Genomic DNA, 14,852 nt, shown 5'->3' on the forward strand with positions numbered 1-14,852 from the left:
ACCTACTGATCTATATATCTTCAGTGGTTATAATTTTTCTAGGCTCGCGTTATTTCTTCATAAACCTAAATTCCTTGAACAATATACTCAATTCGAAACATGCTCGAACGCATCTAATTATCACTTTCAATCTTAAGTCCTCCATAAAATCAGTTGCACGGAAAAGAAATACGTGAAAGCTTTTGGCACTTAACAGCCTATATTAGCTAGCGGCATCTTATCAACATCAAAATTACAATATCCCATCCAGGCATTTACTTTGCACCTTCATCAAAAAAGCTTCATTCACTTTTACTATGACGACTGCAACCACTAGTTATTTCTACTCAGGACTGATCAACTTAGGCAAGTCATTTCACGTGTCTCATTCATGAATATTTCACACGCTCAAAACGAAACACAGACTGATAAGTGTAACAACGATTCTCTTTCTACCATCACAGCCCCTAAATGCGTAACTAAAGTATGAACCGGGAATTGCAATGACGTCAATACATACGCAAAGGTTGGATATGAAAAGGATCAAAAAGTGTTGGAAAAAACAGGAAAACTTTCACCTTACTGTCTCGTTGTTCCATCTCCCTTCTTGTGTTTCACTTCTCTTGAATTTTTGGCATCCGTCCGATCACCTCAAGATTATCGTGTGCTTTCAATCACTATTACAATTTTTCAACTGGATACAAATCACAGCATTTGACAACAATCATTTAATGATTATATTTTTCTCACAACAACATGCCTTATATGTAGAATTTGGGAAATCCTACTTCTCATAAAAGCATTGCAATTGAAAGTCATAGAACTTTATTTTCGAAAATCGGTTACCAACAAATTGCTAATAAGACTGTTGGCTTGTACTTCAAAGCCATTCGGCAATCCAGACAATTATGGAACAAAAAAGGCAATTTTAGATGTTGAATGGGTGCAATATTGATTTGCTAAGGATGACTTAATTTATAGAGGTTAGTTATCATCCGGTATTTAACTCAGCGTGATTAAACTTGATAGGGAGTAAGTGCATACCACGGGCTAAGTTCCATCGTTGTCACTTTTGGGAACCTGTTTTGAAAATTCCGTGGGAGAACTTCAAACTTACAAAAAAGGCTACCTTTTTTGAGTGGAGTGGTTGGCCGACTGATTAATTGGTAGCGTCATAAGTCTGATACTGCTTTTTCTAGTTTGAATAGCTCGAGTAGAAGTCATTAAAAGTCATTATAAAGGAAGCGTTCAGATAATTAAATTGTTCAATTGAAGTCAACAAACTTTACCTAAGAAAAGCATAACAAATTCTTTTGTTTTGATCACTCTTGTACGTTGTCGCTTGATAAGTTACAAAGGAGTACAACCACAACATTACCAAAACAGTACCATTACAGAGCTGTAGATTAAGAGTTGACCTAGAGAAGTTGTGATAACAAAAACATTGTTGAAAGAGTTGGAGTTGATGAATTCAGAACACCGGTTTGCGTGATTGGAAATCAGAGCACCGGATAACCACAGTTAGATCAAGCAGCTTAACTGAGAGCTACTTGGAGTACTTCTTGTGCTGTTGTAATAGAGAATAGTAGCTCTTTAGTTGTGCAATTGGTTACAAAGTTAACGTTGTGAACCAACTTCTATACCAAAACTCTGGTTGAACTTTGATTTAATTTTGTGAACTTTTACCTTTCTTGTTTATTCATTTGATGTTATTTGATTACTCGAATCAATTCATTATTTCAACTAAAGTTTCTTACAGCCCACAAGAGCAGCGTGGGGACAAAATAACACTCCAATAGAAGTCTGAGAGCCATCAAAACACCCCTTTCAAATTGTTAAAGTTTTGGGCGCTAGTCGGACCCAGCAAGTCAGCCTAACAAAGCACAAAATTCCACATTATACTTACTGAACTGTTTATCTTCAGTGGTTAGAATTTTTCCAGGCTCACGTTATTTGTTCAGAAACCTAGATTCCTTGAACAATATACTCAATTAGAAACATGCTCCAACGCATCTAATAATCACTTTCAATCTTAAGTCTTCCATACAATCAGTTGCACTGAAAACAAATACGTGAAAGCTTGGCACTTAACAGCCTATAATAGCTAGCGGCATCTTAGCAACATAAAAATTACAATATCCCATCCAGGCATTTACTTTGCACATTCATCAAAAAAGCTTCATTCACTTTTACTATGACGACTGCAACCACTAGTTATTTCTACTCAGGACTGATCAACTTAGGCAAATCAGTTCACGTGTCTCATGAATATTTCACACGCTCAAAACGAAACACAGACTGAAAAGTGTAACAACGATTCTCTTCCTACCATCACAGCCCCTAAATGCGTAACTAAAGTATGAACGGGGAATTGCAATGACGTCAATACATACGCACAGGTTGGATATGAAAAGGATCAAAAAGTGTTGGAAAAAAACAGGAAAACTTTCCCCCTTTCTTTCTCGTTGTTCCATCTCCCTTCTTGTGTTTCACTTCTCTTGAATTTTTGGCATCCGTTCGATCACCTCAAGATTAATGTGCGCATTCAATCACTATTACATTTTTCCAACTGTGAGAAGATGAAAATTGAGAGCAAACGCAAATTATGGAAACTACAAAGGGAATAATAAAGGAAGCGGTACGGAGGAGAAAAATATTCGGTCGCTTTCAGTTCAAAACAAATCAAGGCCAAATTGAGTTTCAAGGCCTTCATGCGTTGAACCTGGAAAACACCAAAAAACCAATGCAAAATGCTTTAACCTTGACCACGATTTAATATAATAAGAGATAAAAAATTACTGTCAATTAACCCAACAAATGAGGTTCGCAAAAGCTAGCTAAAAATCCATTTTCAAGCGATAATTATTAATATTTTGGCATCAAAAAATTTCATTTTACTGTGCTTTATCGTATTTGGATTATTTTGGTGCACAGGCTTTTTTAATATATGTTCACCTTTTTTCGGCTTTTTCACGTCTGCGAGGACTCAAATTAGAGCGATGATTTTAATTGTTCCGACCCCACTTGTGGGGGGAGGAACTATTTACTCAAATGGGTTTTTTTGTTCGGACAATTTTGGCCGATCGATATATTCATGTTAGAGAAAAAAAGAGTGGTATCATTAAAAAGCTCGTCCAGCGTAGAATTCGAAATTAAAAACATTTATTTGAATTTACATAATTTTCAAGGAGTTATCGAGGTTTAAAAAAATTATGTGAACACGTGATATTTGCATGATTTTGTTCACTTTAAGCGTAATTTTTGTTCAAATTAAGGCTTTTCTATAAAAAAAAATATGATTATAAAATTACACTTCACGCTACAAAACGAAACAATTTTGTGTTACCAACAGACCGATGAAAGGGCTAGTTCTGGTCTCAAGAGAAAGTTAACTATAAAAAAAATTTAATTCAATTTCAGAGCTGTTTAGAAAACTTTTCCTATTTATTATTGTTTCTTTTTTCACTAAGAGACTAGTCACTTTTCATATTGAGGTTTTGTTAATGACAAACCTCATTAACAGTCAAATGATACCCATTGAACACAATATTCGTTTTCAAGGAATCGCTCATGTTTTTTTTGTCTTCGACTCTGAATTTTCGAAATTTTTAATGAAATTTTGATTTACTTTTTGAGATTTTACTAAATTTTGGGAGTCCTATGTTACAGATTCGCTATCTGAAAGTGCAATCGGCTTCCTAATGTGCATTAGGTAAACCTATATCGTGCTTTGAGTGGACAGCTAACGGATTTTAAGACTTAAAAAAATAATTTCTCTAAAGTTTTTGAACATTAACCGATATTAAACTTATTTTTATGAACAGTAAGGAGTTATTTTTTTTAGATTTTGTTTATTATGGTAGTTGCTTTCCGGTTCTGTCACTTAGTCTAATTAATGATATGTTACTAGCTTCTCTAATTAATCTTGTTTGAAGTTATTTATTCGTTGTTCCGACCCCACTTGTGGGGTGGAGGAACTATTTACTCAAATAGGTTTTTTTTGTTCAGACAATTTTGGCCGATCGAGATATGCATGTTAGAGAAAAAAGAGTGGTATCATTAAAAAGCACGTCCAGCGTAGAATTCAAAATTAAAAGTCTTTTTTGAATTTCGTTTTTTTTTCGAAGAGTTATCGAGGATTGCAATTTTGTGATAACACGGGATATTTGACATGATTTTGTTGTACTTTTGGTGTAATTTTTCTTCAAATTAAGATTTTTTTCCAGAAAAATTATAATTCAAAATTACTTCTGATGCCAGAAAATAAATCAATTTTGTGTTCATAATAGACGAAAAGCAATAAAAAGACTAGTTCTGGTCTCATAGGGAAGTTAACTATAATAAAAAATCGAATTCTATTTGAGAGCTCTTTTTTAAAAAACTTTTCAAATTTTTATGTTTTTATAAATGACCCAGACACTAGCCACTTTTCATATCGAAGTTCCGTCAATGACAACCCTCCTTTACAGTCAAATGAAGCCCAATGAACGAAAACTTTGGTTTCAAGGAACCGCTCATATTTCTTTTGAATACGAGTTTTAGTTTTTATCGTAATTTTAAAATTTTTTTTTTTGAAATTTTACAAAATTTTTGGAGTCCTATTGCATTTGTTGACTCTTTGACCGAATTGCAATAGGTTTCGTAATCAGCATCAAGTGAACCTATCTAGTGCTTTGAGTGGACAGCTAATGGCTGTTAAAACTTTGAAAAGAAATTTTCGAAAGTTATTAAACTTAACTAATTATAAATTTATTTTCATGAACTGTAAGTCAGATTCAGTAATGACAGAAACCCCCTCCCTCCTATTGCACCCAAAATTAATCTGGTTAGCGCTATTATCTTCCAACTATTGGTTATATGGCTTCAACGCCTCAAGATTTCAAAAATAGAATTTTTTGGATATTTTCGTATTAGTTCCTTTTGAAATCAATTTATCCAAATATTGATGACTCCAAATATTGCTGTAAAAAGACGTTCCACGGAAAATAGATAAAATTTTCAGAGAATAACTTAATGATGATTTTCAGAGAATAATGATTTAAATGGCTTCGACAGCTTCTCGCACTTTTCTACTTAATGGTTTTTGCCTGTATTTGTTGTTTGTTTTCATAGTCATAGGACTTATTTTGATGTCTTATTGATTACCAAGGCATGGAAGTTGTTTTTGTCCTCTCATCGAGGCATAACTGAGCGTATTTACTGACTTCCGTTGCAAGCCAACATTTTTTGACAATTTTTTTTCAACATTAATCAATCTTCAACTTATTTTCGTGAAATATATGTCAGTCTCATTATTGACAGGCCATCTTTCCTTTCTACTTCAACGCAATTTTATCTAGTTAGCGGTTTTTTCATGTAAATATTGGATTAATGACTTCGATGCACGAGTTTTCAATTGGAAGTTTTTTTCGCAATTTTGAAATCTTATCACACTATCCTATTATTGATAGTTCCCATTCGCTTAGAAAATACGTTCAATGGAACATAGATAAAGTTTTCAGAGAAAAACTAATGGCTTCGACACTTTCTTCTTGCATTTTTCTACTGATTTTTTTGTTTTGCATGCATTTGTGGTTGTTTTCATAGTAAATGACGTGTTATAATGTCTTATGGATGACTTACAAACATTATTGAATGGCAAACAACCTTGTTGTCTCATCGAAGCATAATTTAGCGTATTTATTAGCTTCCGTTTAAAACTATTGAATTTAATGTTGTTGATGCTACGGGTTTTGTCACAAATTTGGTGGTTTTAATGCATTTGTTTATTTTGCTGATTTTTTTTTGAAGTCATATTGCTAAAAAAAATAAAAATCCCATTGCTGTTAGGAAACTAATTGAGCATAGAAAAGTTCTTACTGAAAAGTTCGTTTTCTAATGGCTTCGACTCTTTTCTCGCTCAATTAATTTTTTGAATTTGCTGTTTTTGCCTGTTTTACTTTTTAGGTAGCCGTTAAAGGCTGACAGGTCTCATAAACTCGTAATTGAGGATTGAATGATTGATGTTACCCAAAGCAGAATTTTATCTGATTTAATATATATAAAAACTGAAAAAACACAATATTCAGATAATAGCTAATGATTTTAATGGCTTCAATAATTTTTGGTTCTGCAAATTAGTTGTAATTTTTTTTAATTTTCTGCATCTTTAGTCCGTTCCTAGGGCTAAGTCTAACAAAAGACAGGTCTCGTTAGTTTTATAATGAATTTTTAGTAAAATTATTATGAATAATTATGTTAATGATAAGAATTTTGAAATTATTTGGTTCCAAGAAATTTTAATTGATTTTTGGATTTCGCCTCATTTTTTCTTCTCTTTGTCGACTTGATACCTAGTCTCATTAAGGAAAGTTATCAAATGCTGTCTAGTTAGGTAGAAGTAAATTACCGTAGTTAAGATTAAGTTCTGATTGCATTTTGATGTTGTTACTAGGGGCTTTTAGATTTAGATATTGAGTTTTTGCGTTAAATTTTTGTTATGCTTATTTTGTTGTTTGCTTTTTTTTCTCGTAGTCTTCTTAACGGCAGGTCTCGTGAGCGCTGAAAAGGGGCTTCGCATTATGTATTTCATTTAGTTGTTGAGTTAAGTGACAGTTTTTTTAAACTCAAACATCTACTTTTGTTATCTCTTCATTTGGTTGACAATGAAGTAAAAAACGTAATGAGCTCGGGTCGGAACATCATGTGCGAACTCCAAATAACGAGCCTCCTTGTAACACTGGAGTGCTAAAGGGAACGGAAAATCTAGTAGGTCTGAGACGTGATTTCATTCAAACTACATTTAAAGCGGGATTGAAAAATTGGTGTTCGACCAAATTTTCGGCTTTTGAAAGCGAATTTCGTTTCACGTGCGGCAATTTGACTTTTGTTTCCAGTGTTTGCTCTCTTGATGGCTACTTTAATGATGTTTTCCAACTGCGCCTATTTGCATTTGCTTAAAATCAGCAACGGGCGGCAAATGCTTTTTATGTCTTGGACACTATTTGTCATAAAATACTACCAGTGAATAATCAATATTTGCCTTTTTGTCATTATTTCTGTTATCTTATCAATTAGTACAGTAAATGACAGGTCTCGCTGTGTTAATGAGGCATGATTGAACCTAATCAATGGTTCCAAAGCAGAGCTGGTGATTTTCATGACTTTGCCACCATTCGGTCTCGTTCTCAAAAATTTCTAATAAATTTTTGCGTCTTGCGAGCATGTAATTTGTCTTGCCTTATCATTTATCTCATTAGCGAAAAGCCTCATAGTTTGCTAAAAAGGACTATTTTATAGGTTATTGTTGTTGTCGTTGTTGTTATTATTATTATTATTATTATTATTATTATTATTATTATTATTATTATTTATTATTATTATTATTATTATTATTATATAAATTAATTGTTTCAGTCCACAACTGTTTCTTTCTGTGACTTCTAAACTATTTGTTTTCAACGAATTAACAAAAATTAGAGTTCTTGCAAAAATTTGTTGTATTTTTGCCGTCTTATTATTTAGTCTAATATTGACAGGTTTCAGTATTTGCTAATAAAGATCCATAAACCGACTAACGTCGGATGAAATGCTCTCGTACGACAGGCGGGGGGCAACTTAATTAAGGGGTGTAGATGAGTAAATTTTATGGGTGCAAAAACTCCGAACTCATAGGGGTTTTCAACCCGCGCCCCCAAAGATAGCAGTCTGGCATCTCAACCCCTGAGCTATAACAGGTTTAATCCCCAACCACTCACAATTGTTCTTACACAAGCAACAAATAATGAGAGCAATTGAGTTCACTCAAAAAAGATGAGGCGTGAAAAAGTGAGTCACTTGAGAACTTAAAGAATGTTCGAGAATAAAAGCACAAAAACGGTCCAGCAAAAACTTTGCATAAAAAACACAAGTTTACAAAAATTGCCTCAAACTTCGTTCGAGAGCAATTAATAATTGAATCTAATTAGTTGCTTGAGTTTATAGCAATCGTTTTCTATTGACCGAGATACTGTTTGTTTTCGAAATGTTTTGCGACTCTTGCGTTCTTCTGTAGTTCTATTATCCTTTATTCGGCAACTAGAACGTTCAAAAAGTAGTTTATGATTTCTCATATGCTGTGGTTAAAGATTTTGGCATGTAGTTATGAGCTTCTCTTACACTGAATTTTAAAGATTAGTCTATTCTTTGCCGATTTCTTTACCTTTGCCTCTATTCTGCTTTTTCTGTTATTGATTACCACAAGGTTGTTGTTTTGTGTAATCAATCTAAGGGCGCATAGAGTCAAAATATTTTCATAACGTGTTATTATTTTTTCTGATTCTTAAAACACATGGTCTTTGTTGACTGTCTTAGTTTGTTGTTGTAAAAATATTAATTGTCAAGTCATTAGTGATTTCAATTCCTTGGATTATAATTCAGGACTTTGCTGCTATGCAATACATATTGAAGAAAAATTGCAGACACTAATACTGGACCACCACTTAACAGCAGATTTACAAATTCGTAAGCCACAAACACGTACGGTATGGTTAATTTTACAATATATTGCATTTTAGCACGTGAATGAAAACAGCAAACGGATCAGCCAAGCTAATTGGTATCTTGAAAGCAACTAAAAAGGGAAAAAATCTTAGGCTGATTTGTGTACACATGTTTAAATTTTAAACTTATTTTAGAAGACGGCCACAAGAACTACAGTTAGAAGAACTGTTTCATTTCTGCCCAGCAGAATTTTACCAGCACAATTAACATTTTTACACCTTTATAATGGTATACATTGTTTGCAATGGCTAACCCACCTCTCCTCGGGATATACAAAGCACCGTCAATGCATAATAAGCATTGGTTTTATTCGCACATGGCAATGAAAACGCGGGGCAAGGAAAGTTCCCAGATAGATTTAATAGAATCTGCTGTTTTTCTGAAGATTGTTGGAGCTTAAAATCTACCCCCGAAAATCAGTTATACAACTTATACTTATTACATACACAGTCACTACTCACTTGTTGCTCATTTTGCTGCCATCATGCGAGTCTGTGCCACCCTCCACATCTTCAATGACTGTGACGGCACTTTCTGTTGAGTCCTGTTGATTGTTGTTGGTGCTGTTAGCCTCTTTCGCACTCGGTGAGAGCACTTAAACATAGGAAAAACTACAATTGACAGCCAACTCAATTACCAGATAATCCATGCTTGCTCAAAACGTTTTGCTCAAATGATTCGCTTCTTTCAAAATATCCTTCAACATTTACATATGAACAGTAGTTATTACAAAGTGGGTTCAAAATACTAAGAAAGAAAATCTCTCATATGTAGGACTCCGATAGCTCTAGTTTCCAGATTTTGATACTGAATACCAATTTTATACTGAATATAGCTTTTAAATTAAAGAACATAGCGTCAGATTGCCGGAAAATAGCCGCGATAGACGCTTGTGGCCTAGCATGAAATGAAACACTAAAGAAACAAGATTGACCGATCGACCACCAGCTTTTTAATAGACCACTAGACTTTTTGGATTAAATTCGAACTGCCATTTTTATGAGACACATTTGCTCTACAAGGAAAAACCCCTAACAGCTTTTTCAAAATTAATATTCGATATTAAAAGTCAAGACTCTATTACTCAGGAATTAGGGCATATAAGATTGGCAAGACTTAGATGCACACTATTGACCTTTAATTAGTAAATGTTCATAAAATTCAAAGTTCGTAAGAGTTCAGAAGTCATTTTTTAGTGAGGTAAGTCACGCAATTGATCTAATAGCAGAAATAACGTCACGAACACAAATTTTAACTGCAAAGCAGAAGAAACTGGAGTAATTGAAAAATTCAATTCCAAGAAGGGTAAGATGAAAGAAAAATTTGTTAGACGATAAAACAATTAGGAGCGCAAAAAAAGCCGCCTGGAATTGATCTAATAGCAAAGAGTAATTGAAGAAGTCATTTCCAAGAAGGGTAAGATAAAACAAAAATCTGTTAGACGATAAAAAAAAAATTAGAAGCGCAAAAAAAGCCGCCTGGAACAGAAATGCTCTCAAAATTTGACGAAACTACTCACTTTTTCCCCGCCTCCTGTATTGGTAGGCGACAGAACAAAAACATTAAAGTTAAAAAATTCGCTTATACTCTTTTAAAACAATTCATTTTGAAGCAATGAAAAGCATTAGAAATCAAAAAAATATATCACACAGGTTTTTGATTACCTATGCTTCTATAGGAAGGCATTAAGACCTGTCATGATTCAATTTTTTATGCGTTTATAAAAAGAACAAAATAGACAAACGAAAGTTCAATTAAAACTTGCCAGAAAACGTTGTCGAAGCAATAAAGCCATATTTTGCCCCTCAAGAGATGTTCCATTAAGCCTTCTCCGAACAACGGTAATGTGGTAACCGACTTCTCCTCAATGAGACTAGATAACAAGCAGACAAAAACGAAAAAAAGGGCAAAATCAAGAAATATTTTTGAGTTTTTAGAAATTTCCAAAGTCAAGAAAGCCGTTAACTACAAAATTAATTGAATAGGTTCATTTTTTCGTCCAACGGAAGCCCTTGAGACCCTTAAGCCCACATTGAGTCTAAGTTTACAAATAGAATGTCATATGACAAAAATCAAAAAATTATTTGTGAAAAATCCGTGTCGAAGCCAGTCAAGTCATAACAAATTATTTGAAAACATTAGATTTTAGGACAACGATCTCTTGTGACAGAATCCCTTGACACCAATCTCTTGACAATACCCTTTATGACCTGTAATTATTGAGGCTAGGTAACAAACAGACGAGAAAGAGAATATTGCGAGGTTAAAAAAGTTTTCTTTTATTTCTGAAACCATTTATTTTCAAAGTAATTAAACCCAACAGGTTTATCTCCTCAAATCAGAATATCGGCTCATCTTTTCTTCCATAGAAAACCAATCAAACCTGTCATTATAGAAGAAATTTCCTACGACTACGTTAAAACCATATTACATATCTTTAGAGATTTTGATATGTTCAATTGTGCCTTCTTCTGACCGCTAATAATGTGGTATGCGATTTGTCAACAGTGTGATAATGTGACAAAAAGTGAGAAATGGGCAAAGGTTTAAAAATCAAAAGAAAATTGTGAAATCTAGTAGTATCAAAGCCAGAAAATCATAAATTAAGGCGTAAAACCGCAAAAAATCTTAAATTTTATTTCAGTAGAACGAAGATCCATATTTTCCTTGCTCACGCTAAGCCACAAGTTGACCAAATTAGGAAAAAAAATAGAGGCAAAGTTCAATAATCCATTATTTTTGAAAAATCAAATATTTTTAAAAGTCAGAACTACTATAAGCTTTCAACTAGGAAAAAGGATACAGATATTTGGAGCTCCTTAGGAAACCAATTGGGCCTATCACCAGTAAGCTTTGATTTGAAATGTTCTGTTCTTTAATTAATATAAAAAAGATCGATTTTTTTAAAGGCCGACTGATTACAATCCGAAATATTTTTGGATTGTAACAGTCCAAGGTTGGTCCAAAACTAGATATGCTAATGCTGCTCATCCCTAAGGAACACCTAATTTTTCGAATGTTATAGATAACTTGTTAGTTAAAATCGAGAATAATTGCTGCGTTTACGATAATCAACAAATAAGGCTAGCAAAAAAACGGCAAAAAATTATTACAGAGAACTCTCGGTAAAAATGGAAGAAGAAATAGCCCCCTTTTGAGTTAAAAAAGATGGTTTTATTGGGTTTTGGGTGTCTGCTTCCGGAAAATTTAATCAAAGTGAACTAACAAAGCTTATTTCATGCTATTTTTGATGAAAAAAGCTGAATTTTGAAATAATTAGCTAAAGTTTTTTTTGCATAGAAATCAAATCAAAACATACCCGGCAGATTGCCGGAAAATAGCCGCCGTTGATTCCAATAAGCATGACTGGGATTGAAATAACAGAAGATATTGAAAAAAAAAAGATTTTCGTACAAAAACATTTTTTTAAGTCCGATTTATTTTGATGGCATTTCGTAGTTGAACATACTTCTGTTTCTTAGAGAGAGGCTACAGGGGCTACTATCAATAACAATCAGCATTAGAGACAGGTAACTAATACCTATAGGACCGACGTTCAAATAGCGGGCATCTAAAATTGGGCTTTATGGGTTTATCCCGTTTCTATTTCTGACTTCAATTTTTTATACTGACTGTTCATTTTGAATTGCTTTGCTGAGCAACTGATGTTCAAAATCACTTTTAGCAGAATGAGAGAAGAGAGAAACTAGCCTAGAGAAGTCAAAAAGATTTCACGCAAAATGTTGAAAAGGCGGCAAAATGAGGTAAAGCGAAACTTTTTATTCGACGAAGTAAAAAAAAAATAGGAGCGCTATAATAGCCGGCTGAGAAGATGAGGGCGGCTATTAAACAGTCAACAATAATTTTTTTGTCTTTAAAAATACAACCCACAACACTATTCTTTAAAAAAAAATTAACAAAAATTATAAAAATTGACAAAAATTTAGGAAAAAAATTATTCAAATTGAAAATTTGAATAAAAATAACGCAAACAGGTCTAATATTCACAAAAATTAAAACAATGATAACTCGCTCTAGAAAATGAAAATTAAATCTTTTTAATTCGATATTATGCGCTGGGACGGGCTTTTTAATGATACAACTCACAACTCTCTACGATGAATATATCGATCGGTCAAACTTGACTGAACAAAAAAAAACATTTGAGTATATAGTTCCTCCCCCCCCCCTCCAAGAAGGGTCGGTACAATAATTATCCACCTAACAGAGCTGTGCATATTAAACTTCCAAATCAGCCATAAAAACATCTAAACTTGTTTCTGGGAAGACACCAATACCTATCAATTCTCCTAACAAGCACTTTCATCAGTTCAATCTAGAGTGAAGATGGCAAAAACGATCATCATTGATAGTCCTGCCCCATATGAAATATAAATATATTAAATAAAATTCTTAGGAGCCACCTGATAATTCAGAACAGAAAATAAACCTGAATTTCTTCGAAAACGCGTACTTCAAAAAGTATACCGATCTGTATATCGATCTGTCAAACGAAATATTTCAACTTTATAGTAAAAACTGGAAAACTCCACAAGCTCGGCAAAACTGAAAGAAAATAGACCAATTGTGGAACCCAGTATGTAAAAAGATGGCAGCCAGAAACGACAGCAATGTAATCATTTAGCGACGATTGAACAAAAACGTAAAAATTTGCTCTATGCAAATGAAAAATGCCATGTAGGACAAAAAACCGAATAAGGATGAGGCGACACAAACCGAAAAACACCTATGGTGACAATAAACGGAATAAGGCTAAATTAAGGATGAGAAACAGCAACGAATGAAAGAAGTACGTGCGATAGTGGACGACTAAAAAGGTCTGATCTGTTCAACTTCAAGACTGATTAAAATGGCTTGCGGCATTGATCTAATCGCAAACAAGAAGCTGACCTTGAGATTGTGCGGCGGCTGCGGCAGCTGCATTAGTGGCGGTAACACTGTTAGCACTGGTGGGCTGTTTGTTCTTGCTGACGGAGGAGAAGTTTCGAGTTGCTATCATGGTGGTGAGGATGGCTCCCTTGAGCTTACGTCTGGCGTTGAACTTCTTCAAGCATTCCACAGTCTCTTGTCTGTGCACAGCCGAGGCTACCCGCTCCCTGTTGCAAATCCATGGGTGACGCAACGCATCTGTCGCTAAACATTGCATCATAATCAAATGAATTTAGCACACGGTACTCGAACCATAAATCTCATCATGTTCTCACTTCGAACTGAAAACTGATGAAATTTGACAGCACGGAAAGCTCTGATTCTTTTATTACTTAATTCCGCGACAGCAAAACATAGCTGACAGATTACCAGAAAATAGCCGCAATAGCTTCGTAGATCTGTAGCCTCAAAAAGAAAGTAAAACATAGCTGGCAGATTGCAATAAAATAGCCGCAATAGCTTTGTAGATCTGCAGTCTCAAAAAAAACAGTAAAAAAGACAGTAAAGAGCAAAAAAATTCGTCTTTTCATTGGAGGCTGATATGTTATATTTTGAAAAAAAAAATCTGTATAAGTTTTTGCTTTCTCTATTAGCTGCTCTCAATTACCCTTCATTTAGAGTGACACACACACACACACACACACACACACACACACACACACACACACACACACACACACACACACACACACACACACACACACACACACACACACACACACACACACACACACACACACACACACACACACACACACACTCACACACACACACACACACACACACACACACCCATTTGACCTTATCTCCTTGAATTAAAGTAAATAAAAGTCCATTTCAAAGTGAGGAAGTCATTTTTGAAAGTGAGGTAAGTCACATGTGACCAAAAATTTAATCATGCGAATGAACAAAAAACTCGCTCCAATAAGAGTGAAAACTGACGTCACACACGCAATTAAGTTGAACATGCATGAACGAATGAACAAAAAGCAGCTTTGAAGTGATTGATGTCATATGGTCGTAACAATATCTTGACGACGAAAAAAAACATAACCGGAAGAATTCCGGAAGCAATTCGAAGAGTCAGAAACCGTAACTGCAGCGAAAGTCATTACCTTTTGTATTAAACCATTAGCTAACTAGCTCCCCAGCTCTGATCTAAGAAATGGTGAAAAGTAAACCACTGTCACGAAGAGAAACAAAAAGCTGCAAAATTTTAAATTATTGGAAACGTTTGGTAACGTTAAAAAAGTCCGAAAGAGTTAATATGGTTAAAATACTGATAACCTGAAAAAGCTGACCGTGCTATCAATTGCCTTCGAATAATTCATGATTCAAATCTCAAAAAGATTGCGAAAGCAAACGGCAGATGCAAATCTTATAAACTAAGTTAAATTTTTCAA

General features: G+C 34.2%; 2 protein-coding genes across 3 annotated transcripts in view; one reads left to right on the forward strand and one right to left on the reverse strand.

Annotated features, from left to right (window-relative positions):
- The window catches only part of LOC142336383 (uncharacterized), a 547,349-nt gene that overhangs the window by 142,400 nt on the left and 390,097 nt on the right, over positions 1–14,852 (forward strand). The gene's annotated exons all lie outside the window — the stretch shown is intronic.
- The window catches only part of LOC142336377 (calcium/calmodulin-dependent protein kinase type II delta chain-like), a 72,100-nt gene that overhangs the window by 18,411 nt on the left and 38,837 nt on the right, over positions 1–14,852 (reverse strand). For both annotated transcript variants that reach the window (XM_075385161.1, XM_075385162.1), the window contains exons 6-7: positions 13,411–13,653; positions 8,961–9,093 (exon numbers count right to left, since the gene is read on the reverse strand). In XM_075385161.1, the coding sequence (XP_075241276.1) occupies positions 8,961–9,093; positions 13,411–13,653 (376 nt within the window). The remainder of the gene's footprint in view (positions 1–8,960; positions 9,094–13,410; positions 13,654–14,852) is intronic.

Source organism: Convolutriloba macropyga, chromosome 3 (assembly GCF_964194025.1).
Source record: "Convolutriloba macropyga chromosome 3, txConMacr16.3, whole genome shotgun sequence".
Taxonomy (NCBI): Eukaryota; Metazoa; Xenacoelomorpha; order Acoela; family Convolutidae; genus Convolutriloba; species Convolutriloba macropyga.